The 26,349-nt window shown below is 40.0% G+C and overlaps 3 protein-coding genes across 5 annotated transcripts in view; 1 reads left to right on the forward strand and 2 right to left on the reverse strand.

The window, feature by feature from the left end:
• Positions 1 to 2,645, forward strand: part of mrpl28 (mitochondrial ribosomal protein L28) — a 6,313-nt gene extending 3,668 nt beyond the window's left edge. Inside the window, exons 2-6 of the mRNA XM_015021512.1 lie at positions 308 to 621; positions 693 to 845; positions 922 to 1,056; positions 1,186 to 1,272; positions 2,277 to 2,645. Coding sequence (XP_014876998.1) covers positions 337 to 621; positions 693 to 845; positions 922 to 1,056; positions 1,186 to 1,272; positions 2,277 to 2,372 — 756 coding nt within the window. The 5' untranslated portion in view covers positions 308 to 336 and the 3' untranslated portion in view covers positions 2,373 to 2,645. The remainder of the gene's footprint in view (positions 1 to 307; positions 622 to 692; positions 846 to 921; positions 1,057 to 1,185; positions 1,273 to 2,276) is intronic.
• A 5,683-nt stretch (positions 2,646 to 8,328) lies between these two features.
• Positions 8,329 to 22,048, reverse strand: relb (v-rel avian reticuloendotheliosis viral oncogene homolog B). Of its 3 annotated transcripts, XM_015021531.1 has the most exons (11): positions 21,411 to 22,048; positions 21,235 to 21,303; positions 20,121 to 20,317; positions 16,214 to 16,510; positions 14,129 to 14,295; positions 13,919 to 14,010; positions 13,704 to 13,835; positions 13,513 to 13,617; positions 13,017 to 13,232; positions 12,851 to 12,907; positions 8,329 to 9,388 (listed from the first exon to the last, which is right to left on the reverse strand). In XM_015021531.1, exons 1-11 carry the CDS (start codon positions 21,433 to 21,435, stop codon positions 9,018 to 9,020), a joined length of 1,728 nt encoding a protein of 575 aa, XP_014877017.1. In that variant the 5' UTR covers positions 21,436 to 22,048; the 3' UTR covers positions 8,329 to 9,017. The 3 variants fall into 3 exon arrangements, with proteins under 3 accessions (XP_014877017.1, XP_014877025.1, XP_014877032.1); XM_015021539.1 differs by lacking the exons at positions 20,121 to 20,317; positions 21,235 to 21,303; positions 21,411 to 22,048 and adding an exon at positions 18,037 to 18,400; XM_015021546.1 differs by lacking the exons at positions 20,121 to 20,317; positions 21,235 to 21,303; positions 21,411 to 22,048 and adding an exon at positions 17,593 to 18,008.
• Positions 22,049 to 25,342: 3,294 nt separating this feature from the next.
• The window catches only part of clptm1 (CLPTM1 regulator of GABA type A receptor forward trafficking), a 16,881-nt gene continuing 15,874 nt past the window's right edge, over positions 25,343 to 26,349 (reverse strand). The window contains exon 14 of the mRNA XM_015021519.1: positions 25,343 to 25,646. Within this exon, the coding sequence (XP_014877005.1) occupies positions 25,483 to 25,646 (164 nt within the window). The 3' untranslated portion in view covers positions 25,343 to 25,482. The remainder of the gene's footprint in view (positions 25,647 to 26,349) is intronic.

The raw sequence follows: 26,349 nt of genomic DNA on the forward strand, positions 1-26,349 counted from the left end.
GGGGGGGGGGGGGTTCAGAGCTGTAGAGGCAAATTAACGCTATGGTATTTTTTCATATGGATTAGTTTTGAAAAAAATGTTCCATTGTCAAACTATTTCTCATTTACTCAACTCTTTTTCATGAATATTAAGTAATTATTAACTTAAAACAAAACCCCTGTGTTGTGATGAAAAGTTACTTGTTAGTTTTATCTTATTTCAAGTGTGCTAAGATATTTGATTTGGAAATACCTTGTGTTTTTGCCGTGCAGTTTTGCCACTAAATATAAATGTTAAGGTTGTGAATTTTCTTCCTCCTCTGTTTCAGATTTATTTGTCAAAGTAAACGCGTGCGTCATGCCTCTTCATAAGTACCCCCCCAAATTGTGGGAAGCTATGAAACTGAAGCAGGGCATCTACGCCCGTCTCCCCAAACACTATCTGAAGTCCCTTGAACAGAAAGAGCCCACACCGGTTCACTGGAGGCCCCTGGGAGTCCGGCACAGAATAAGCCCCAAGACCGGGGTGAAGGAGCGGGTGCAGGACGTCCCCATCCCCGTCTACTACCCCCCACAGTCCCAGGATGGCCTGTGGGGCGGAGAGGGCTGGATAAGTGGCTTCAGATATGCCAACAATGACAAAGTAAGTCTACAGACGGACTCTCGGGTTGCGCCGTCTTATCCAAAGTTCACTGTGACCCGTCTGTCGCTCAGATGTCCAACCGCCTGAAGAAGGTCTGGAAGCCGCAGGTGCTGAGCAGAGAACTGTACAGTGAGATCCTGGACCACAAGTTCACCATCAACGTGACGCCTCGCACTCTGGACCTCATCGACGCTGCCTTCGGCTTTGACTTTTATATCCTAAAAGTAAGCGTAGCGTGAATTTATTTATTTATTCCATATTAATGCGTCTTCCTGACTTTTAATGGTCGCCGCTTTTCAGACACCCAAGGATGACCTGAACTCTAGGCTGGGGATGAACCTGAAGAGGGCGATGCTGCTCCGCCTGGCTCGCAGAGACACGGAGCTTTACCCCGACGACCCGGTCAAGAGGGAGACCGTTTACAACAAATACAAGGTGCCTAACCACAAATTAACGTGGCTTCTAAGAATTAATTTTGCTTTAGTTCTCCTGGAGATATATATATAAAAAAAAAAAAAAAAAAGCCAATTTAATTTTTTTTTTTACTTCTTTTTGTGTGAGCAGCAGTTTGAGATCCCAGAGGAAGAGGCGGAGTGGGTGGGTCTGACCCTGGATGAGGCCGTGGAGAAACAGAGGCTGCTGGAGCACAAGGTCACCAGTCCTGTTGTCTTTCTGTTACAGGAAGGACATTTTATTAAATGTTTGTTCAACTCTAAAGGTTTGAGATAGACGGGCTGCAAAAGGGAAGGGTAGAATATTTTTTTTTTTAAACTCAGAAGAAGTTATTTGTATTCTTTTGCTTTGCCTCTGACTTTTAATTTAAAACAGATTTTTTTTTTTTTTTAGACTGCTTTGAAAAAATAAATGTTGCTAATAAAGCAACAGTGTCGACATGTTTTACGTCATTGTCATCATGGCACTGACTTTTATCCACATTCATACAATTAGTTGCTTTAAGCAAATACTGTCAGATTACTAATAAAAACAGATTAAAAGCAAAAGTCCATAAAGGATCCTATTTTAAATAATCCAAAAGGAGGCCATTTTGGGGGAGTTTATGTTATAAAATACAGGCGGAAAGAAAAGTAAAGATGCATGCATGTTGCCCGTCCAGTCCAATGATTTGTTGAAATGAATACCATGTGTGGAAGATTCTGCAGCTTTAAAGAATAACACTGTTTATGTCTTCTGATTGTGCCCCTCCTGCCTCGCTCACCACCATGTTCCCTAAACTACAGCATCTGTTTTCCTTCTACATGAACCTTTGATGTAGATTCTCGTGATTGAAATCATCTGAATTGTCGTGACGTAAGAAAACTGGGGGAGCAGAGAGGGGGAATGTAGACTAATCCGACAGATATTCACTTTTAGTCAGTGATATCAATGTTTACAGCTGGAAAAGAGCAGAACCAAGCCATTAAAAAATACATTTTATTGTTTAAATGAAGCTCTTTTGGGGGAGTTTCTGGTCGATTCCCTCTTTGTCTGCTTTTTTAAAAGGCCACCACATCACAAGATCTAACAGTTTTGTTACAGAAATACTTGAATACACCTTTTATCCGTCTCTTTTTAAACTCGACACATTCATGAACTCAATAAAATGCAAACGTCTGCAGGTTGTTGACTTTGTTTCGTTCTGCCTCTCGTCGTTTCAGGAGCCGGAGCCTCAGTTTAAGGTCTTGATGGAGAAGCTTGTGCAGGAGCTTGAGCTCAAGAAACTTTTAGAGCCGCATGTCACAGAGAAGAAGTGAATCATCTGAACCGGACAGAGACTGAACCCTGAAGTAGGCCGAGCCACCAGGACGCTAAAGACGGCGATGGGATTCGAGACGCTACGGCAGGGAAAGCAAGCAGAGGATGAAGTCCCGAGGGAATAATGTCTATTTATTTCAGTCATGTTTCAAAGGACTGGCATAAAATACTTCAGGGATCGCAGAAAGAAACGCTGTAAATATTCCCAACCGGCAGAGGCGTACGACCACAGATGTATATCTAATTAAATAAAGTCACTTTTTTATTAGAACTTGTTTCAGCTTCTTGTAAATTTCCCATAAATCGTTTCTCTGCTGCAGCATTTCACTAGATGTTCTGATGGATTCAAAAGCCTAAAGAAATGAGATGATGGTTCAGTTACCTTCATCCAGAAGAGTTAATTAATGTTTCTCATTGTATGTAAAGATTATGGAGAGCTGAGCTGAGAGCTTTGAATGATCTACAGACATGTGGTAACAATTAGGAAACCAGAATCTAAGCCCTTAGATCTAAAAAAAAAAAAATCCATTCCAATGCTTAATGTTTTTTGTTCAACAAAACAAAATCAGATGTTTTATATGTGAGTTATTCACCAAACTTCATATTGTAAAGAAATGTAAATGTTTTCAGTGTTGTAGTCAAAGTTATAGAGGAGATTATGAAATCTAATCCAACGCCATGCCGGATTATGATCCAAAAATACAATCGGAGCAAAGAAGGGGCTTGTGAACAGCTAGCAGAGACACTCCCATCAGAAAGTGAAGTAAAAAGTTATTCTGCAAACTACAGAGACGAGAAACTGAGCAGAAACGTTAATCTCCATTATTTACAAAAGCAAGGTAAAAACAATCTGTCATTTTTCTTTCACCTCCAAACTATGTACTTTTTTTTTTTTTTTTTTTGCTGGTCTGTCATGTAAAATCCCAGTTAAACACTAAACTCTATTGTGATGTGGGGGGGGAGTAAAGCAAAGCCATGTGAATACTTTTTTTGTAAAGTAATGGAAAGCTACAAATAGGAAAAAAAAAATGCTATTTTATAAAAAAGTTCACAAAACCAGATCACTTAGAGATGAATCAAGTAGTTAAATCTACTTAAGTGAAATCATCTGTCAATAAAATAAAACAAAGACCAAAATCCCTGCCCTGTTTCTGTGAGCTGTAACTGAGTTTGCCCACTAGATGGAGCCAATGTGTTGAAAAATCATAAAAGTCGTCATTTAAGAAAATAGGCAAGATGGATCATTTGAATTATGGAGACCTCATATGTTTTTATGAAATTAAATAATAAATTAATTACCTACAACACTAAGACCAAATCAACACGTAGGCAAGTTTTAAGCTTCACAACCTGCAGGATTTTCTGACTCAAGGTTATAGTTGTAGGCAACAGAACCGCTGGAGTAACATGCACAATCTGCCCGGGTGAACATTGAGGGCTTTCCAGGTCTGAGCGAAGGAGATCAAAAAGGTGCTGATGTTTGCAAAAACCGCATCGAGGTTGTTTTTTTCTCTCTTCCTCTCCCTTCGTCCAGTTTCGCTTTTGTCTCTGTATAGTGACAGTTGCTCCTGTGGTCGCATCCAGCCCGAAAGCAGAGGTGAGGTAAGCTGACGCGGTGAGTCCCTCCTGTTCTGGGGACTCCCGTGGGTGTTGTAACCAGGCAACAGGTAGCAGCACGGTCGATAACTTGGCACCTGTAAACTCGAAGCTTTAGGTCCTTATATAGGCTGAGGTTGTGAGCGGAATTACCCCCGTCATTATGGAAAAATGAAATAAGTAAACAAATTGTGAAACTGTCGCACACTGAGCTTATTTGGTGCGTTCAATTCAGCTTTTTCCCTCTTTTGGTCGGACATCTGGGCTCTTTGTTTTTCTAGTCGGTTTAAATTGCACGAGGTTTTAATTGGCTGTTTTTAGTCACTACTTCTAACTAACAGTAAAAGTATACATTTTTAAGCTAACCTTGGTTTATTTTTAATTATTTTTTTTATTGAAATTTACATTAAGTATGTACTTATTAAACAGAAGTGATCACCTTATGGTGATTCACTACACTGAACTATTTGGTGACATCTGAGTCATACTAGTGAAAGTGTTAAAGTGAAAATCACTGATGTCACCTGATTTGCTCTTTAAGTATTCATCCCAAACTTTAGCTATAATAGTTTCCATCCCACCTGACTCATCGCCCTGAGTTCATTATTTCCCAGAATATCCACAATCCAAGCAAAGTATTCAGGTAAATCAAACTGGAAACACAACTTGGTGTTTAAGTTGGAAGCTCTAAAAGTTCTTTGATTCACTGGAAATTAGTTTAAAAAACAAAACTGTATATGTCTTGACGTAAAACTTTAAGCATTGTCGTAAAAGTAAAGTACACCCCCCAGGCCAAAGTACAATTGGTGATTATTAGCTACTAAAATAAATGTTCCTACTGGGGTTTCTTTTTATGTCAGAATCCCAAACCTTTTCCAGAATCTTTACAATTAAAAATAAATTACTCTGAAATAAAAATAAAAAGAGAGTGAGAATTTAAATGTCGGGCATATGAAACACACAAAGGGTTTCACAATGTCATTATTTATGAAACAAAATTAATCCAAAATGGAAAAGCTGTGCGTGGGAAAACTAAGTGCATCCTCTCTTTGATAAGTAGCGACTCTTCACAAAGGGTTATTGTAAAGTATCTGGCCTTATCGCAAAGCTTTATGGGTTTATTGCTTTTGGTAGACTGGTTTCATGCACTAGTTACTTTTGAGGATTCATCCATTCACTGTCTCTCACAGCAACACAATCCATATTTGAGGTCATATTAGTGAGTGTTGCACCTTCTGTTGCCAACAAATTGTACTGAAATGCTCATTCTCTTTTATCTGTCATCTAATTAAGTTCCTGCAGTAGTTCTGGAAATGTTCTCTGCTGAATTTAGTTTTCCAGAAGTGAGGATCAGAATCTGCTTAAATTACAGTTTATTTTAGCTATCCTTGCTAGCTTGTCATAAAATTTCATCTGGCAACACATGATTATGTAACTTGTCAATAGATTTTTGTTTTATTTTAGCACCAGTAGAGAGCATGTTCGCCACCACTGTTGCCATTAATAAAGTTTGACAAACATTAGCCTACACAGCTACTCCATTTAGCACAGCAACGTAAACCCCAAGAGCTGTTAGCGTAGCGCGTAGCCTCAAAACTCCTGAGTTTCAGTGGGAATTTATTAACTAATTTTTCATTCTGAACAAATAGAGGTGTTGGTTTTCTTCACAAACCTGTTTGTCAATTATTACTGCTGATTGTCTTTTGTGTCAGAAGCAAAAGTTAAAACATCATAGCAGACAGTAATTCCTTGGAAGGGGATTTCTAAAGCATTATCATCCTTTTGTCTAGCAAATTACACTTCAGCCCATTCAAAATGGCCCATTCAAAAACCAATTCATCACAATAAAAAAACCTTCTTCCTGCACTCGGCTAACAGGGGACTTGGACATGTTCAGGCAGGTTTTATGGTATCATTTCTCAGGAAACAGACTTTATCATGTGCCTGGATCAAATTGAAAAAGCTTTGCAAACTGGCCTGGTGTGGAGTTTCCCTGTGGCTGTAAGACAAGTCAATTCAGTTTAAGCCAACAGTGACGAGAGTCTTCAGTCAACATCTGCTCTATGAATAGACGACATAACCGGGTAGATGGACGACTGACACTTTTAAATCATGTCTAGAGAAATAAGTCAATTTGTTGATCAAAGTTACTTTGTAATGGAGCGAATGACAACTTAAACTGCTTTACACATTTATGTCCATTTCAGATTTCTTATGTTTTAGCAAGACTGAAATGGTGCAGATGAATCAACAAATCTAAAAATCAGATGAGTGTACCTGGTTAAAATGGAGTTTTCACTCAATTTATTAAATTTAAGGGGCAGTATTATGTAAAATTGACTCTTTTTTGCATCGCATCTAGTTATAGTGTTATTCCCTCATAAGAAGTGTTGCTTTGATTCTTCCATGCATGTTTGAGAAATCATTTAATCTCCCGTGGCAACCATTCAGCTGTGCAAAACTTAACGCCGCCTATGAGGTGCAGCTTCCAAGTTTCTGAGCTTCTGCCTTGCAGAGCGTCCCTCCCCCACAACTCATCCTTTCTGCTCCTTCAGACTAGCCAGCAGCAATTAGCAAACACTTGGTGTAACTGTGCATCTGCTGAGCTCCTCATATGAGCGACTTCTCAGTGGAACACTGGTAAAAATGTTGTTAAAGGGTTAATGGAGGAACCACGTCGTGATGACTTCCTGATGGCGAAGTTTCAGGAAGTGCAGGAGTTTTTAAAGAGACACAGGTCCAATTTCAAGGCGTTAAATTACAGCGTAAAATTTCTTTTCAGTTATGTTTGATATATATTGCAATTTTATAACAACTGAGGATAATATAGTTATTTGATTGTGCTGTAAAATAGCACTACGTGACTGGGAAATACATAATACTGCCACTTTAAGTTATTCCAAACCAACTTGTGCTTATTTAAAAACTTTCTCAACATTAGTAAATGGTTGTACTCTGCCTGCTGGCAGAAACTGCTGTCAAATCTCTGTGACAACTGATGGGGATGAGTCTTTTATTTACATGTAGAGGAATTTCTAGCCACTTTACTTTGCTAAACTGTTTACGTTCAACTGAATTTTAGTTCAGATGGTTTTGGAGTCGTCACTCCAAGACAATCAGCTCTTTAGAGGTCAGTTTGCTGCTACAGTACCTCGTGACGAGGGACGCAAAGAGGGATTTTAGTGGAAAGTCCTACACAGACCTGATGGAGGACTGTAGAGATGGAGGCCGGCCATTTTGATTTACCAAAAGGTGCGTGCGTCCCGTTGGATATGGAGTAGCTGGGAGGAGATGAGCTGGCAGAGCGGGAGACATGAGGACTGATTGACCAACACTGCCAAGAACCACTGGGAAAATGTTACTGTTAAGGGTTGAAACAATCAATGGAAGCTGGGACCCATCCGATGACACTTTGGCTCAAGCTCACCAGTGCCTTTAACCCAGCCACTGGTGAGCAATAAATGACTGAAGGAACATGAAGTTACAAGACCGTCAACGTTTGTCGCTTTCAGAAACATGAAGTGGGCCTTTATATTTTAGGGTAAGCATTGCAGGCTTCTGCTGTTGAATCACAAACACAAACCTTAAAAACCTCGATATTATTCTGGCTTCCTTTATGTCTCACCAAGATAAGTTATAGTTTCCTGGAGTCCACAAACCTTGGAAATGTCTCTGCTACTCTTTCCAGACGTCAGCAGCTTTGTTTCTCAGCGGTCATTGAATTTATTTTGGTCAACCCAGAACGTGCTGCTTGAGATCTTTTAGCCTGACTGACAGGTGCTTTTCAAAATTAGTGAAATTCAAATCAATAATCAAAAAATGTGGGTAAGAAAAGCACAAAAAAGGCTCCCAACACTTTTTCGCAAAGTTGGAAATCTGTAGATGGCTGAAAATTGCCCCCTGTAGGCAACGATAAAATCTGATGAATTAAACTTCCGATTTCCCCGTTTCTTAAAGCTGAAGTTTCCCCAGCTCCTGGGAACCTTAGAGGCCCGTGTGAGTCAACAACGGATGAATCAACTTAACTGGAAAAGCAGAAATAGTATTTTCTCAACCTCAGTGTATCAACTGGGCACGCCCACTTACTCTGGTGAACAAAACATTATTAGTCATGAGGTCTAGTTGACAAATGCCACATGTCACCTACCTTCTACCTTCTACCTTTTAAGAAAACGGTATTCCAGTTCTCCTTAAAAAAAAAAATAATAATAATATATATATATATATATATATATATATATTTTTTTAATAAATGGGAAGCGAGATAAAACTAGCCATTCTGTTTTAGGTTAGGAAAAGTTTTCATTTAAACACCAAAATTTAAACACCTGTCAAATTCAAGGGACGTAACAACAAAGAAATCACACTTATATTTTATTTTTATTTCACATATTTACACGACAGCAAAAGGGCAGAGTAGGACATGTGACAGAAGGTGAATTCAGCTCACGGGAGCGAAACTGTGGCACAAAGGGAACTGACATGAGCAGGGCTAAGAATAGATGGAAGGTGGTTTCTATTACATGTAGGTAAATAATTAAACAAGTGCGGCCACATCTAAAGAGAACAGTGACAGGAGCTGATAAGACTTGATGTGAAATCTCATGATCAAAGATTTAGCAGGAAGGTTTTTAATACACAATTTACTAAGGATAAAACATCTGGAATGGTTCACAGGTTTAAAAGAGAAGCTTTGAATTACTTTATTCTGACTCGTAATTCTTAAAAGTAATGCTTACAGCACTCACAGGAAGGGTTCGGGTATGTTGACATGCTCTGAGTTGGATCAGCCTCGTCCAGCAAGGCTTCAATATAAAGTTAAAATGTGTGGGCTTTTTTAAAATATAAACAGAGCCGATGTGTCAGAACCAAAATCAGTTTAAAACTACATTACGCAGTGCAAGCAGCAGCTGCAGGAAACAACGTTGTCTTGCTTCCTGGTGGTTTAGGAGAGTCTGATCTGACCTCATCCGGTCCGTACCGAAATGAATCCCAGTCCGAGATCCAGAAACGACTCGAGAGGAGAAAAACAGTGTGCTGCCCCGACCTCATAGCTCTTCCTCTGTTTTCACCTGCATGACGCCGTCCTGCTGCTCTGACTGCGCCATCTGGCTGTCATTGAAGGGCATATTAAACTGGATGTCGCTAGGCTGGGAAAAGTCTGCCGGAAAGTGGTTGTAGTTTGCGTTTAAATTCACATTCAGGAAGGAGTAAGCGGCGTCTGTGGCGGGGTCGCCTATGAAGTTCTGTTCGTTCAGAAACTGAAACAAGTCGTACATGATCTGCTCGTCCATGACGCCAGGGTCCATCGTGTCCGACTCAGGAGAAGATTGAAAGGCGAGGTGGCTATCGTCCGATGGCATCACGTTTTGCGTCTCCATGGGGAAGTTGAAGGTCTGTTTTGAAGACGGTGCTGGCTCTGCAGAAAAACAAAAATACATGGGTTTTAACAGAGAAGAAAAATACATAAAAAATATATATATAGATAGTTATCTGACATGCAAGTTTTCATTCAGGGAATATGACATGACTGCATCTTTGGCTTAAATGCAGAGTGCAGCTGATTGGACTTTTGCCTTCAAGCAAGAAGATCCTGGATTTGAATCTGAGGCCTTGTTGCATAGAGTTTGAATTTTCTCCTTTGCATGCCTGGGTTTTCTCTGGGTACTCCGGCTTCCTCAATTTGTTTAAAGTTTTACTTGCATCACCGTTGGGCTGGTATTTGAGTCAAAAATCCAAAAGCAAATTTCCTGTATTCCTGAAGGCCATATTTTGGCAAAATTTTTTATTCATTTTTATTGCATTTATACTCAGAAAATTTGAGTTTTCAGTTAGAAATATAGCAGGAAACATCCAATATGGCTGCTACATCTTCCAAAGCAAATTAAGAGTTTTGCCTCCTGCCAGAGGAATTAAAAACCCACACTGTTTATAGAGTTGCTTTCGACAATAAGTAAAACATTGATTAAGATATCTGATGTGTATTGACGATTCAAAATGTAATGTTTGTTACATCATACTGGTTACTGTATGATGATTTTATGACTTTTTACAAAATGTTTTTATGACTTTGAACTGCCTTGTTGCTGAAATGTACCAAACAAATAAACGATTGATTTTAACCACAAAAACCTAAAAGGTACAAAAACAAATGTTTCTGATATTCAATTAGTTAGCTTTGTTTTTGTTAGCTGTACATTACTGATTGAACTTTCTTTCACAGCCTTTGTTAGTGCCTAGCGTAGCGTACAGATGGAACTAGTCATGGAACCTAGCGGAGAGTCTGCTGCTCTGGACTTCTTTAATTTAGAGTATTTTCAGGGGGAAAACAAGATTTTTCTTCACTAGAGTAGCTTTTGGGTTAACATTTAAAGCACTAAAAGTTATTTGGCACTTACAATAACTAAATAAATCGGTAAACGGGATCTCATTGCTTTAGCAAGAACCAACGACGAACTTCAGCAAAGAACAGGAAGGATGAGTGAATGATGAAAAGTTGCTTTATTTTACTCTTTTACACATTTAGCCTCTTAACTGCCATGGAGTAAAACATATTTTTAAAATTTGACAAAGTAGGAATATTTAAAATAAAGAAAATATGGCGGCAAGCTGTTACCGTTAGCGTGCTAACTGAGCTAGCAGCATTAGCTGCTAACAGAAGCTGGTAAAAACAGTTTAAAAATGTCACCATCAGATGTTTTTGACATCATTTCACTAAAACAGCAAACTGAAGTTAAGCTGAGTTGTTTGGTGTCATTTCTCTTAATGTTTTGTGTAAATAAATTATGAATCTACTCATAAATTAGCATTAGCAACAAAAAGGTTTGGTAGATTACACAGTTACAAAATCATTTTGGTTGCTTTACACAGAAATTTCCTAACAATTTACGCTGACAGCATAGACTTATTTCCTTATATATAAATAAATAGAAAAATGGGAAGACTTTTTAGCTGTGTAACTAACAGTTGCTGTGTGGTTTACCCAAATTAGTCAAGACAAGACTGTGAACTAAAAATCCTAACCCTATCAGAAAGTAATGCTGCCATCAAATATGTAAATTAAGAAATAGGGGTCATATTGAAACTGGATGAAATTAGCAGAATATCTTCCAAGCAAATGTGGAAAAGGTAATTCTTGATTCAATCTTTCCACTTCACTATGTGATACCAGGCCAGTCTTTGAACGCTCTGCCTGACAGGTCACATGGCCTGCTCAGGGGCAGTTTCCTACTTCTTCTATCAGGTTTCTGTACATTACAGCCGCCTGATGAAGCACATCATGCAAATGTCACATTTTCATGATTCACTCGTCATATGAACCGTAGGAGGAGCAGAAAGTTAGACTGGTTTTATTCATTTAAAAAAAAAAATGGGTGTGCTGTGGTGGCGCAGGGGTTAAGCACAACCCATGTACAGAGGCCTTGGTCCTCGACGCGGCTGTCGCAGGCTCGATTCCCAACCTGGCAACCTTTGCCCCATGTCTTTCCCCATCTCTCATCAACTTTCCTGTCAATTAACTATCAAATAAAGGCCACTAGAGCCAATAAAACCTTTAAAAAACATTTCAAATAGTAATGGATCAGCTGTGAGTGATAATGTTATAATAAAAACAAACCATCTTAAAAATCTGTTTTTTTATGATTCATACTTTCTTAAAGAGACATTATTATTGTCATCAGTGACAATGACTCACTCATTGAGGTTTCTCAGCGAGTCATAATAGCGAACAAACAAACAGGCTCTTTTGTGGTGCGTCTGTAAAATAATAAAGACATGTGGACCCGGCTCTTGTGTAATGCCATCTGGTTCACCGTTACAGCTGAAAGCAGCGAATATGAATAAGTCGTTGGCTGAGGTGAGTGTAAACATCCATCCTTGGTGTTTATTTGAGAACGGAAGGCAAATCTCACGTCAACATTTGGCTTTTTCAGCTTTTAGCTTTTAGCTAGCGTGATAAAATATGATGGCTGGTTAAGTCGTTCATTGCTGCAAGGAAGTGTGCAGAAAAATGGCACCTACAGGCAAGCGAATGTTTTTGCAAGGAGTCCACTGCATCTCTAGAGGTGTTGAGAAAAAAAATCTAAACTTTAGAAAACTTAATGTAAAGTCTTCAAACTAGGTCATAGTACATTTAGTCAAATTCTCAGTTGAGGGAATTTGTTCAGTTATTTAGTTAGCTAAATAATACAAATTATCAGGCCTAACCTAGTATTTTTTCTCTTTTATTGTCTGAATTTTAAACAATAATGTTACTAAAAATGTTTGAAAAAGATGTTGGTTTGATTAGGGGGTCAGAGATAATTTAGGAAAAGTTCACCTGGTAAAAACTGGAATGAGAATTGCAGTAAATGACCAAATAAAACATAAATAAATAAATATTTATTAAATTTTGTATTTTGTACAGAATTTAATAAATTTAACCCAGATCGTTTCTGGGGTTTTTTTTACCATCAGCATAACTTCCATAAAAACGGCGGCCGTTTGAATATTATTACCGCTTTATAATTTTACAAACTTAAAGCCGCTCTCTGTTTATCGTTTACATCTTCTGGCCATTTCTAAAACGAGCCAGATAATCGCTGCCCTTCTTCCTCCCATGGCCGTTTTTGAGGATGTGGTTTCGTAGATTTGCTGAAGCCATAAAACTAACAAAAGGCCTGGGGATTTCTTTTGTTTACAGTAAGCAGGTACCACGGCCAGTCGGTTATTTAAAAGAGAGAGAGAAAAAAAAAGCAGAACAGCAAGAGATTGTGAATGGCTCAAACATTTACAATCACAACTCAGAAGGTTTGCTGGGTTTTAACAGAAACAGAAGCATTGATGGTCTAATTCATGAGTCACATCTTAAAGATAAACATCAGAGTGAAAGCAGAAGTCTCACCTGTCACACTAATGTCCCGTTTAATCGTGGCTCTCTTTCGCTTCACTTCATACGGATCTGAAACACAAAGCGGCCGAGCTCGGATTAGCACGGTGCGGTTCTCCAACCCGCTCTACCTGTTCTCTGGTTAAGGTTTGACCGACACGAGGCGGCAGCCCCGACTCACCGGGATTGTGCGGCAAGTACATGAAGGAGACGGGTTCGCTCTCCATCTGGTCCGAGACGCGGCGCAGCACGACGCTGACCTCCACCTCCTCCGTGATGTCTTGGTCCTGGTAGGGCGGCGTCTTGAACACGATGGCTATCTGCCGGTGGACGTCTGTCTGAGCGAACTCGCCGTTCGCCTTCCACGAGCCTTGCCTGAAGAGGATCTCTATGTCGTCTGGCGATTAGCGGAGAAACAACAGATTGATCCCAGCAGCAACATCAGACTTAATTCTGCACGTTTTTATGCTTTGAGATGAATAAGCAGAAACTTTACGGGTTCTTCTCCTGCCCAAAAAAGTGGGACTAAAATAAGAAAAGCATCCTATTTTAAGTAATAACTTATGATAATGTCACACTTGCAACACAAACAGCAACAAACCCAAACAATTAATCGGATTAATTGATTACTTGAATAATCTTCAACTAATTTAGTTACAAATGAAAGCCTCCGTCACCTTTCTGCACTTTGTCACACAGCATGTAGACCTCCGTCTTGCCTCTGCAGGAGCCTTTGTTCAGGTTCAGCTGGCAGATCTTCAGCTCCGACGTGGTCGTGGCCTCTTTGGAAGAACACAGAGCGGAGCGTGAGCGAGCGCAGCTCACGTGGAGCGAGAGAGTCATCAGGAAGTTCTTGGCGGTCTCTTACTCTTGTCGTAGATCGGCTTGGAGATGACCGGGCAGAGCGAGTCCTTCCTGCCGTCGTCCCACTCGAGCTGGCACTCGAAACACAAACGCACCGCGTTCATGTCCATGTCCTCGATCCCTTTAGTGTTACCGGCTGGAGGAGAGGAAAAACGCCGAATGTGACGTCTGATTAAAGGTTCACGACAACATTTGTATTTGTGTGTGTGAGGAGCTTACTCTTAAAAGGGTCGATATTTTGGTTTCTCCTTTTCTGCAGCGACACGTCCAGCTCTCTCCTTCTCACACACTGGATGCCGAGATTAGCGAAGCTGCAAATTGTAAACAAAAACGATTTAAAAAAATAAATAATAAATAAGGGGAATGAAAACCTGATGAGCATCTGGAACGACTAACAAGAAAAAACATTTGGTGTTTAAGGATGCTTACCTGTGACGTCGGGTGGTATGAGGGTTAAAGCAGACCACGCAGATTCCCGAGCCAGTGACACAGTCTTTACCCACAAGGCAGTGCGGGTGAGGCCGGTGGGGGTAATCTTTGGTGACCAAAGAAACGGTCACTGTGACCTTCTTTATGTGGTCAATGGGACCCTGAATCTGAAAGAGACAGAAGGAACAGCAGAGTTTACAAGGAGGACCAGTCAAGAGCAGCGACGGACACATCTGCTGGTGAAGTAAAATAAACTCATATTTTATCGCAAGCTAAAAAAAAAAAAATCAGAAAAATCCAAATTTCTTTGATTACAGTACAAACCCCACAATTGAGATAAAATTAGAGTGTCGTTTCAGAGCATATACTTTGGTATTTTTACATTTTACTGGTGTACAAAATCAGCAAGTTGAAAGTACCAACCACAAAAATGTATTTTTATTTCTTTATTATTACTTGAAACGCAAAAACACTGAATGCTGATGAAGCATCTATATTTACTTTAACAAACAGATAGCTGCATGATAAGGGAGGTAGAAAAAGAAAAAAAACGATATATCTCAGTCTCCATGTGGGGTCTTTTTTTGGAAACACTCTAAGTGGATTTAAAGTAAAAAGGATGAACAAAATGAGAAATCATTTTCTTGCCCTCTGTTTGCTACAGTAGAGCGAATTGATCCGTTTCTCTCCTGTTAAAGTAAATTGTGCTGTACACTCTGTAAAATACCAGCTCATTTTTAATAAAAGCCAGGCGGTAAACTGAAAGTGGGTCGTCATTGGAAGGACGATAATCCTGACCATATGGCAAAATAAACACAGAAATACTTTGGGTAAATAAATCGACCTTCTTCCACAGCCTGAACAAACCCCAGACCTAAACCTGCAGGTCGAGCTGAAGAGGAACCAGGACTGGATCATGTAGAGCAGGGGCGTCAAACTCATTTTCATTTTGGGCCATATCAAAAATCTGAATGTTCTTAAAGGGCCGGTCGTGCCCTTTATATCGACAAAACCAAATAGACTGATAAAATATCAATAAATGGTTCCTCCAGGATTTTGTGATTTTTTTGTGTGTGTGGTTATTTGCAGTCAAAATGACAGATTTTGTGCCAATTTAGAAATATTTGTAAGGAATTTTTATATTTTTGCTAATGTATGGTGTCAAATGTAATTTATTATTACGGACTATAACTTGACATCAAGTCAGGCTGAGGCAGCAGTGATTTAAACTCAATGTTTTTGACCAGTTTTGAAAAAAACTGCAATAAAATCAGAAAATTTTTTTTTTGAAGATTTGTTGATTTTGTGTGAATTTTGCAGATTTGTGAAAAACTGGAAGGACTTATTGATGTAATTTGGGTTTAAAGGGCCACATAAAAGCTACGGCGGCCCAGATTTGGCCCCCCGGGCCTCGAGTTTGACACAGAGAGATAGTCAAAGATTCCTATCTGCATGCTTCATCTTTATAACATAGGAGAAGATTAAAGCTGTCTTGTTGGAAAAATGGGGGAGAGCAGCAGGGATTTAAAATAAACAAAAATAAAACATGGTGTGATTTTTTTTTTCCTCCACTGAAACTCAAACTTGATTCTCCTGAAATGTTCATTGTGATGTTATGCTACTGCAACAAATATTTGAGGTAATTTTAGAGTAACTCCAGCTTGGCTAACTTTAAATAGTCTTTTGTTTTTTGTTACACCTATTATCAGAACAACCTGTTTATCTGGTTATGACTCAGTTCTACATCCTTTCTTCTCTCACACTCCATCTTTCTCTGTCGCCTCTAAAGCTGCGTTTTCTCTTTCGACTTGCTGCGCGAGGTCGCATGGGGTGAGGGTGTCTGTGGCGTTTGTTTGTAGGAAGAAAGGGGATAAACCTTGAGGCCCTGACCACAGAGATGGTTTGGATTTGCGGGGACTTTCTAATAAATGTCTGCCGACCGCAGCCTCCACCCTCCTCCCCCATTTCCACACCTTGTCTCATCAGGGGCTCATAACAAACAGCTTCAGTTGTGGTTAGCAACTCTAACTGTCGCGGAGGACTCGTAAACTCCCCTCAGTAAGGAAACCGAAATCAGGCGTGTACCTCTATGGTGGGCTGCGTCTTGTTGTTGTCGGTGCTGGACGCCCCCAGGATGCTGCCGGCCGAGCGACCCTCACACTCGTAGCGGAACCTCATTCCCCGGTCCTTGGGCTCCTCCACCACCACCAGCTTGGGCTTCTCCAGGATCCGCTCCAGCATGTTGCCGTTGCTCTGCAGGCTTTGGGAGGGAACGCCGCCTTTGGAGGTCAGAGAGCAGGACAGGCCTCGACCTCGGCCGGGCCCCATGGGTTTGTGGGAAGGATGACCGGACGCCATATCGCGCAGTGGAGCGGGGTTCGGCTGTGGGGGAGGGATTAAGAAGAGTTAAACATTTAAACCTTTTTCTTTCTGATCAATAGACTCTGGTTTGCTTTAACTAACTTGATACTTTTATGAATTGAACCTTTATTTAACCAGTTGAGTTATTAAGAACAACACTTTTATAGCAGGAGTGTTCAGGTTGAGGTTCGAGGGCCTTTTGCAGCCCTCAAGGTTGATTATGCAGTCCGCAAAATTAGGAGGTTGATACAGATAAGACATATAAAAAAACAAAACAAAAAAACGGGTTTTAGGTCTTAATAAATAAATAAAACTCTCCGAAAATTGTATATGTTAGATACAACATTCTTAGCTTATTACAAGGAATGCACAAAAAACAAACTCTCTAGCCCAGCAAAATTAAACTAATAGACACTTAGGGCTTTGTAAATATTTATTAAATCAAAGAAACATGCAAGACCCCTTTTTTTTTTTTTGCAGATCCCAATTTTGCTTGCAATAATCTTATTTTATCAATTAGCACTGTTAGTGTTAATAAAATCAACATTCTGTACATTCAGCCTTCCTATTATCTACTGAAAGTCTTGCTCTCTCTCTCTCCTTCAGGCACGCCTTGACATTGTTTTCTTTCAAGTAGCTTCGTTCATCTCTGGGCTTCGGCTGAGCTTCTTGTATCTATGACACTTTGTTCCTAAACGTGTGAATAAAAGATCTGCCAGCTCTTCAGATCCTATAGATCTCGCTGATTCAGAAGAAAAACAGAAATCAAGTCATGTTTTGACGCTAAGCAAAAAAAAAAAAAACAAAGACTAAAGTAGCTGATAAAAATAACCACAATTTGAATAGACTCTAAAATAAATATGAGTGGTCAAGCAAAAACATAACATGTTTTCCATTTCAGTAAAATCCTGATTCCACCACAGAAATTCCCACATCTAAAAGAGTCAGCTTCATGTCTTTGAAACTTCCTGTATTATGTCATTAGTTCACACCACAAACCTATAAAAGTGTCATTCGGGCTACTATTACACAACAGACTACATCGACATGATAACACAAGTTGGTGTGAGAACTCAGGGTCAAGTCTGTAAGCATCTTCTTACCCCTCAGATGAGAATTACTGCAAGCTCAGCTCCAGCAGCAGTTCACATCTAGAGCATCGGCTTCGTCAACTCAGAAAGACAACAGAGGACGGCTGAACCCAACCGAGCTGAGAGACAACCAGCTCTATCAGTGAGGTTCAGAGGCAGGCTGCTTGTTTATTCTTCTGTACATGTGCTTTCCATCACCGCACAGCGTTCAGCATGTGCTCCTTGACTCATCCCCCTCACACACACACACACACACACAGACACGCACACACACATCTGATGTCTATTTTTTTCCGTTACACCACAGACCACCAAGCCTTTCCGTTTCCCACTCGTACTTTTTAATCTGTCACTTCTGCTTTCTCTCTCTCTCTCAGTTGTTAATTTCTGCAAAAGCCGAGGCTTCAACACAATCCAAACAGAACTTCACCAAACTCCGCAGATCCAACAACAAACCTTCATGGAACAAAGAGCTAAAAGACTAGCCAATAATGGGCCCGGGAGCTGGTTAAAGTGTCGCCTCAGAGATCAGGGTGGCGCCCCGGCAGGCGTGAGGTCATCCCTCTCAACATCCTCCGGAGCCACATACGTCTGCCGAGAGGACCCGCTCACTGTAAAACACTCACACAAACAAAAGAAGCAAGGAGCGGCGAGGAAGAAGGAACAGGAAGTCTGCTCTGCTGATTCACCAATCGCAGGAGGAGACGCTGAGCAGGGAAAAAAATAAAAATAAAAATGCAACCTTTAACCTTCAGTGGGTTTGGCTTGTAATCAGAAAAGACGCCATGCAGGAGTCCGATTACACATTTTCCAAGATGACGTCGTGCCCCCTTCTTTCTCCACAGAAAGGCATGCTGGGAGAGCGTGTCTCAGACACAAGAGAGTCGCTCACAGCAACAATCCCACACAGATAACCCGAAAACAGAGAGTGAAACCACTTCTCCTCTGCTGTCCTTCAGCTCGGCTTGTCTGTGCAGGCTGCAGCATCGCCGCAGCCTTATCAGATTACAACATCTCTGATCTGCCCCGCTGTCTGGAAGTCACATGCTTTCTGATAATAGTTTGACCTGCAGTGCTGCCCAGCTGCTGATCGGTGGGGGGAATAACAGAAACCTGCAACCGTCTGCGAGCCTGTGAACCGGCTTTTTGGTCCTTTGTCAACAGTCAGTCAGGAAAACAGCAGAAGCCGTCACAAAAAGAGGCCGATTATCAGAAGCAACCGGAGCTGAATCACACAATGACTAATATTGCAACAAAAGTTAAACAAAAGGCAGTGACATCCTCAAATTGTGTGCCAATTTGTCAAAAAGTAGTAACATACCTTAAATGATAGGGAAAAAACGGTTTCCAACACATTTACTCATGCTTATAACCAACAATGAGGCGTTTACAAACCAAATGGCTTAAGCTTAAATTCAATATTTGACCATTAGTTCCTGAACTGAAAAAAGTTTAAGCCACACAAATAATCTCTATGATCTTTAGGTCTTTATTTTCACGGGTTCAAGAAGTTCAACGGACTAAATATCTCCAATCAAATTTAGCTGTGTCGTCTTACTAGCTGATTTTCCCAGAATACAGCCAGAAGCAGGTGTTTTACCAAAGCATCGCTAAGGTAGAACGGCTGGATTTACATTCGTTTAATTAGCTTTTTGCTCTACACTTTACTTTAGAAAATGACATTTCATATGGTTTATTATAAGAACATTTAATAATCGAGTATGAGAGACTCAACAGCCATCCACTGGCTTATCTTTGCAGGGTCATCCAGGGTCGTTCACTCTGAAGAGGTTATCAGTTCATCACGGCAACAGAGAAACACACAACCATGAAAACACACTCACACCCAAGGCCAATTTAGAGTAGTCAATTAGCAAACCCCATGTAGAAAGGAGTTTCCTACAACTGTTAGGTCTGTCACGATAACAAATTTGGCTGGATGATAAATTGTTCCAGAAATTATTGCGATAAACGATAAAATTGCTGTTTTGACCATTTTTTAGACAATATAACGTAATGGCAAAATAATAATGCAAGAACAAATTCTCAAAGATCAATAAACTTTAAATTCTAATGAACATTTAACACTGGCACTGGAACACATTTTAAATATCAAAAATAAATAAGCAAAACAACAAATAAAATCAATTATGAAGTCTGTAAACAAAATTGTCCTTCTAAAAATGGGCGCACCGGACTGAAGGCTTTTATCATCTAGTTTTTGGTAGAAAGAGAGAAAAAAAAAGAGATAAACGATAAATCACGCCAATGGAAATGATTGAGTTTGTTTTAATTTATCACGCAATTAATTAATTCATTGACTTTGTGACTGTGGCTAGCAGTGTTAGCAACAGCCTGACTTAAAACATCGGCAAGACATTTGGGCCCACTTTTTTAGTATGTTTTTATTTTAAAACCAATGCAAATAAACCCTTTATCTTTGAAACCTCTAAGAAGAGGTAGAAAACTGACCAGGACTCAAGAAGAAGAAGAAGAAAAAGAAGAGCACTTTTCACTAAAGCAACCAAAGCGTTACTCACTGCAGTGCCTCTGGGTACCAGCACGGGTTTGGTCGTCGGTTGGAGGTTCTGCAGGAGGGTGAAGCCGTCCTGGTTTAGGACGTCTTCATCCTCCGTCGTCCTCCAGTAGCGGTCTGGAGGAGGAGGAAGAGGAGGCGGGCCAGGAAGGGAGCCGTTCTGCTGTTCGCTGCAGCCATTAATGATTTCTGTAATTAGGTCTATGTGCCAAAAAAAAAAAAAAGAAAGAAAGAAAAAGAAAATGAGGAGCTCAGACTTTATTGCTTTATTGCTAGAATTGCTTTAATCCCTTGAACTTTTCCACATTTGATCACATAACAACCTCAAACTTCAAGGCTTTTCATTGGGTTTTATGGGATGTGTGTGATGCTCATATCCAGAGTTATGCTGTTTGCAAAACAGCATAACTCAGACAGACAAAACAGAGAGACCACACAGGTTGCCACTTAGATTTAGACTAGACGGTCATGGTGAAACTGTTCTAGTTTAGCTCTGACTGGATGTTCAAAGCTCTGGATGCATCTACTTCGTTTCCTTTCTGTACTGTCATGCGTTAAGCTTCAAACATCTTAATGCATGATGCTGCCACCACCATGTGTCACCATGTTTTCAGGGTGGTGTAGAGTGTTGGTTTTACACCACACATAGGTGTACAGGGCAAAGAGTTAAACTGTGACTTCAGGTTTTCTGATTGGATGTGGTCTGACATGTGTCGCAAAGCGGCTTCCTGCGTTCAAGATGCAGAAAGGTAAACAAAGCACACAGGAAAGACCTGAACCTAAACTCTACACTTCACGTTTTTTTTATTTTTTTAGCGGTTTTTTTTTTTTTTTTTTTTTTGGGGGGGGGGGCAAATATTGGAGTAATATGCATATCTTAAGGCTCGAAAAATTTTATTGCAAAAAGAGTAGAGCATCAACATGCAAATTTTCGAGAACTAGACTCGTTTTTATATGTACTCTCCTCCGTTCACGCTCATTTTAGATAAAATGACAGGCAGTAGAAAGGTGAATCATTGATTACTCAGACTATTGGCTCAGGTCAAGTCGGGACACAACGAAGCGTAGCAAGGTTTGCCATGCCTTACAGCGTAAAAAGCATCAAAAATAAAACTCACCCAGTTCGCCATTGGGAGTACAAATGTGCGAAAACACGTTGATCCCCGAATTGGGTGTTGGCTCCTCGGCTGTGAAAAATCACGATAATAATATTAATAGAATTACATGTACGAGGAGGACAGCGGTGATTTAGACGGTGACAAGCGGAAAAGAAAACATTTCAACCCCCCCATACCTTTGAAGAAGTCCATATCTTTCATCTCATGTGAGGAAGGCGAAGACCCTGAAGTCGGCCGTCGCGCGCTCGAGTTCAACCCGGATGAGTCCAGGAAACGCTCCTCTGCTCTCGATCAGGAACCTGTCAGTGTGGGTTTCAGTCTAGTCCCCAGCACGAAGTCAGAGCACTGCAGAGGTGTCGAAGAGCCTCGAAGACATGTGAGCAACGCCGAGAGAGATGAAGTTCAGTGTTCTTCTCTGATTGGCCTGCCGCGCTTCGCGGAAATCCCCCGAGCGTCGCGTCACCTCTCCTGCGGGAAACCCCCCCTCCTGCTCTGTCCTGGAGCAGCTGCAGGTTTTACAGCATTCAAGTCTGTAGCTGAATTGGCTATTAAAGCGTCTTCAGCTCAAAGTAGACCTGACACATAACCTTTTTTTTTCTCCCTCTCTCTCCATAAGATAATCTGAGCTCATGTCTTTTCACTTTCGGATTCTCGCTTCGGATCTCATGCAAAACTATTTGAAAACCAAATACATTTCAAGCAGCAGGCTGAGCCAACACTTTTAATATTTCTTCTGGTTGCATCAGCCTCTGATCCCACTTCCTTCACACAAAAAGAAAAGTGTAAATTTCTGATTTGCTTCACCAATAACCTCTCTGCACGTTCAGTAGCTTCCCCCAAAGGTGACGTGATTAATCGTGTGTTTTGACAGCTTTTTTTTTTCCACTCAGAGTTTAGGAGGCAGTCATTGTTTTTTTTTTTTTTGTGGGGGGAGCAGCAGTGACACCTGCTGGTCGCAAAGAGAAAAGATGATTTAAAGGAAAAGGAAAACGAAAGCAAGGCGTTTAGAGGAAGCAGTGACTCAGCACATGCTCCCAAATCCACTGTTGCAGGATCGCCCATCCTGATGCTTTTACACAATAGGTTTCAAAGTACAATTTCGGTAATAAACAAGTTGCAAAATAGGTTTTTAAAGCAATACAAGCCTGCACAAGAGAATCAGACATGATCAGATTATGAAACCCCGCTACTGGTGTGCAGATTACAAGAATATCTACAACTACAGCTACAAGCAAGAACTGTAACCACCATGTAAGGCTCAAATTTATTTATAAGACTCATCAGAAACTTCACAAAAATGTTTACTAAACCTCTTCTGAAGTTTTAGTATTATGTGTACACAACACAAGCCCGAATTTCTGTCAACCTCACCTCTGTTTACACCTGCAGCACCACCCATGCGGGTGTAAATAAATGGCTGTCTGATATTTAAACATAGCAAGGCAGAAAATATAGACGTAAATATTAAAACGAGGTCATTTGGGCCTTTTAATTGTGAGTTAAATGCTCCATCTAGGGTGGAATGATTACACAGCATTCAACTGTAATATTTAAAAACAAGAATTGGCTGCACAAGTCAGGATTTTGTCCAATCCATGCAGGTTTAAAATTAAACAATGCCTTTTATGCCACACCCTGCTAACAACTTTTGTGGCCATTAACAAGGTTTAGGCATAATTCTGCAGGATTTGTGACGCCTAATAAAAATGGTACAGATCATTTTGTTTCCTGCGGGCTCAACTTTTGAACATGGTCCATAAATCCTAAGCTTGAAGTCAGGGTTTTCCTCAAGTCTAATGATGGCCTGTTTTAGTCTTTTCACACCTAGTTTTGATGTGTTTTTTGGAGCCTTGCTGCAACACCCACAGTGGCCAAGTTTCCTTCATGAAGCTGCTGATTGGAGCTTATTTTATTTACTTTGTACAATGCAATACTAATGCTGGTAGCAAAACACACACTGCAGTGTGTGCTTTGCTACCAGCGTAATGCTGACCGTTGTTGGACCGTTCTTGGGTTTCAAAAGTGTCGCTTCATCTTTTCCAAAAATGTTTATGGAGGTAAAATAGTTCAATCTTCACTTCCAGATCTCAAATTCATTCATAAGACTCTCCATAAACCTTCCAAAAACTAGTATTTTTCCAGTGAGTGATGATTAGAATCAGATGACAATGAGTCCAAACTCCACAACTAGTTTTGGAATGGATGGATAAAGGAGCCAGACAGATTCTTATAATAAAAAATGCCTGAAAATTACATGTACAAATTGTTACTTTATGCTTATTTTATTTCCTCTGACATTTATACACATACTTTGTCTATATACAAAGTTTGGAACCAAAGTCTCATTACTTTTTGATGCAATTTAGTTACAGCTGATTTTTGTGAAACCAACCAATTTATATGAACGCTACCAGTTCTGCTAAAAAGACTGGGTCAAACATTGAGCTAGAAATGTACAGGAAGCTTGGCGATGGCTACAGTCTGGAGTCAAGAATCAGCTGGCAAAGGCCCAACTAGGACTGGGAGTGAATGTGTACATGCCAATCTTTAAGGAAAATTCACTTCAGTAACATAAGTCAAATTTTAAACCCAATTATTGTTAAAAGTTACGAAGCATAAGGTGACTATATACACTTAAAGGTGTACAGTCACTGTAACTGTCTATATAACGACAGTGGAGCTCATCAAGAAGCAAACTGGCTTTTTTTATTACAATATGTACATTTTAGTCATTTATCTTAAGTGAAACTATAAGAGATTAATTGAATAACTTTGCTGTGATTGCTCAACCTATGTCAGGACCGACTAGCTTAAATTTTATACCAGTTTCAAAGGGTCAGTATAAATACAGCCGATTTTTCTAAACATTTAATATTTTATTTGCAAACAGAATGTCTATTAGCCGTCATCTTTAGGCTGCAGGAACCTGACTGCTGGTTACCGTCGTTCTGCAGACATACCAGGATAATAAGGGATGACAATTTAGAGGATTAAAAACGGGCTCATAATGTGGATGTTTTTAAAATACACAAATTATATTTCCTTCAATATAATTAGAAACTAATAAAAGGCAGTTCCATGCAAAAAAATAATAATAATAATTGGTCTTAAACACAAAATTAGAAGTAAAATCTGAAAAACAAAGCATTGCATAGACATTTCAAATCACACTTAAGTCTTTACTATAAACATGGATGCTCAAAAATTTAATATGCACCAACATGGAACCCTTCTCTTTTGATTTACAGAGCTTAAAAAAAAGAAAGAAAGAAAAACAAGAGACACTGTAATTCTGTTAGAATGCATCTGACGTTTCCTGGTTTCCTGGCTGCTGTGGTGATTTGGTGAAGATTAATGAAAAAAAAAATCAGACATCAGGCTGATGGGACACATAAAAATCAGGCTTCCAACTCATTGGTTTCTGAATATTTTGGACATTAATTATTAACATAAGTCTGTACAGTTTAAAGGAGATACAAAAGAATGTTTCAGTGACTGCAAAACAAGATTAAGTCATCAATATTATCAATATTTTATATTAATACCAACAAGGCTGTTATTTTTCTTTTTTTTCCTCTGTGTTCAAGTCTAGAACATTAGCCATTTTTAAAATTGAGTGTAGTAGTCATTGTCTGGCGGGCAGCGCACCCCGCGGGGTCGTCCGTCGAGTCTCCGGTCGCCACGTCTCGTCCTCCAGTGTGGCTCAGGACTTTTCCAGTTTCCTCCAGCACTACACACAAGTTTCTAGGCAAACCCGAAACACAGTGCTCACATGGAATGAAAAGGAAAAAAAAAATTCACAAGGAATCGACACAAAGAAAAGTTGCACTTGGACTCTTTCTTCCCTGTTTAAAAAGTAAAATGGAGGAAAATCTGGCAACTGTTCCCCTTCCAACATCTAGCCGAACACATCGTCACCCTCCGGAAAGAAATCTTACAGAATACAGTACGTCACGTTTTGTATTACTTCACTTGAACTGCAAAACGAGAGGGCAGGGGAGGGTGGTGGAACAGAAATGAGAATTTACCAAGTCTACACTGAATAGGACTCTCTGCGGATCCACAAAGAGATCAGAAGGAACAGTTAAACTGCAACTTTTTTGTTTCTTTCTTTTTTTTTGTTTTTTTTTTTCTGTAGTGGCGTCCATTAAACAGCTAAACGACCACTCCGCTCCCTGCACTAACTTTCACAAGTCCTCTTCGCCCCGGCGGTCGGAGCCACGGGAGAAGATAAGAGCGGGGTCGTTTTTAATCGTTCTTTTTCTCCCCCTCTGGTTTGTCTGTGACAGCGGGCGTGGTCTCTGCGGTGTTGTTCTGGGTGTGGTCCAGTCCGCTGGTGCCGAATTCATTCATTCTGTTGGGGTCGACCCGGTAGATCCAGCGCTGGTAAAGGTAGATGAAGAACACCACGTCTGCAGGAGAGGAGTCAGAAGTCGGGTATGTCAGTGAATCAGTGCGGCTCAAAATTAGCAACACGTTTCAGAGAGCATCATCAAAAAACAAAAAAACAATATTTCAAAAAATTTAAATTATACAACAAATAGTTGGAGTTTAGTTTTGAGGCTTTTCTGTTCTCATAAGTATGACCTTTAATATCCAAACTACCAAATACGTTGCCCCATAAAAAGTTTTCCAAATGGTCACACTACAACCACAAACTGCAGTGTAGAATCTGCCAGCAGAGCAACTAGTAGTTGGACTCGCCAAAATTTTGAACTTTGAAAGTGGCAAGAAAAAAATGATGTTAACAAAAAATAAGCATAAGAAGTTAAGTTTGCCACCATGTGCCTTTTATACAAAGTGATCACTGCAGTGGACAGCTCTCTAAAAGACGTTTTCTTGAGCTTCTTGTGCTACATTTTTATGGTACAAAAGCACACAGACCACTGAGGTGGACACCAGTGCATCATAAAATACACCATCAACTACTGGCCATCAGCTGCAAGGCCAAGAACATTTTTGTTAAATCCAATATGGCAGACAGATGGAAAAGCATGATGACCAATCCAGGCCCTCCTTCAACTGTAGACGACTATTACAGGTTAATATATATATATATATATATATATATATATATATATATATATATATATATATATATATATATATAAAATC

Source organism: Poecilia latipinna, unplaced genomic scaffold, assembly GCF_001443285.1.
Source record: "Poecilia latipinna isolate Pla-1442-1.1 unplaced genomic scaffold, P_latipinna-1.0 Scaffold85, whole genome shotgun sequence".
NCBI lineage: Eukaryota > Metazoa > Chordata > Actinopteri > Cyprinodontiformes > Poeciliidae > Poecilia > Poecilia latipinna.

Excerpts from the sequence above, each read along its gene's own strand:
- relb (XM_015021531.1), bottom strand. The coding sequence starts at position 21,435 with ATGAAAGATATGGACTTCTTCAAAG. Across the intron at positions 16,511-20,120 it reads TGGTACCCAGAGGCACTGCA|CCGAACCCCGCTCCACTGCG; the intron begins GTGAGTAACGCT and ends CCTCCCCCACAG. Across the intron at positions 13,233-13,512 it reads GTGTGACAAAGTGCAGAAAG|ACGACATAGAGATCCTCTTC; the intron begins GTGACGGAGGCT and ends GCTAATCGCCAG.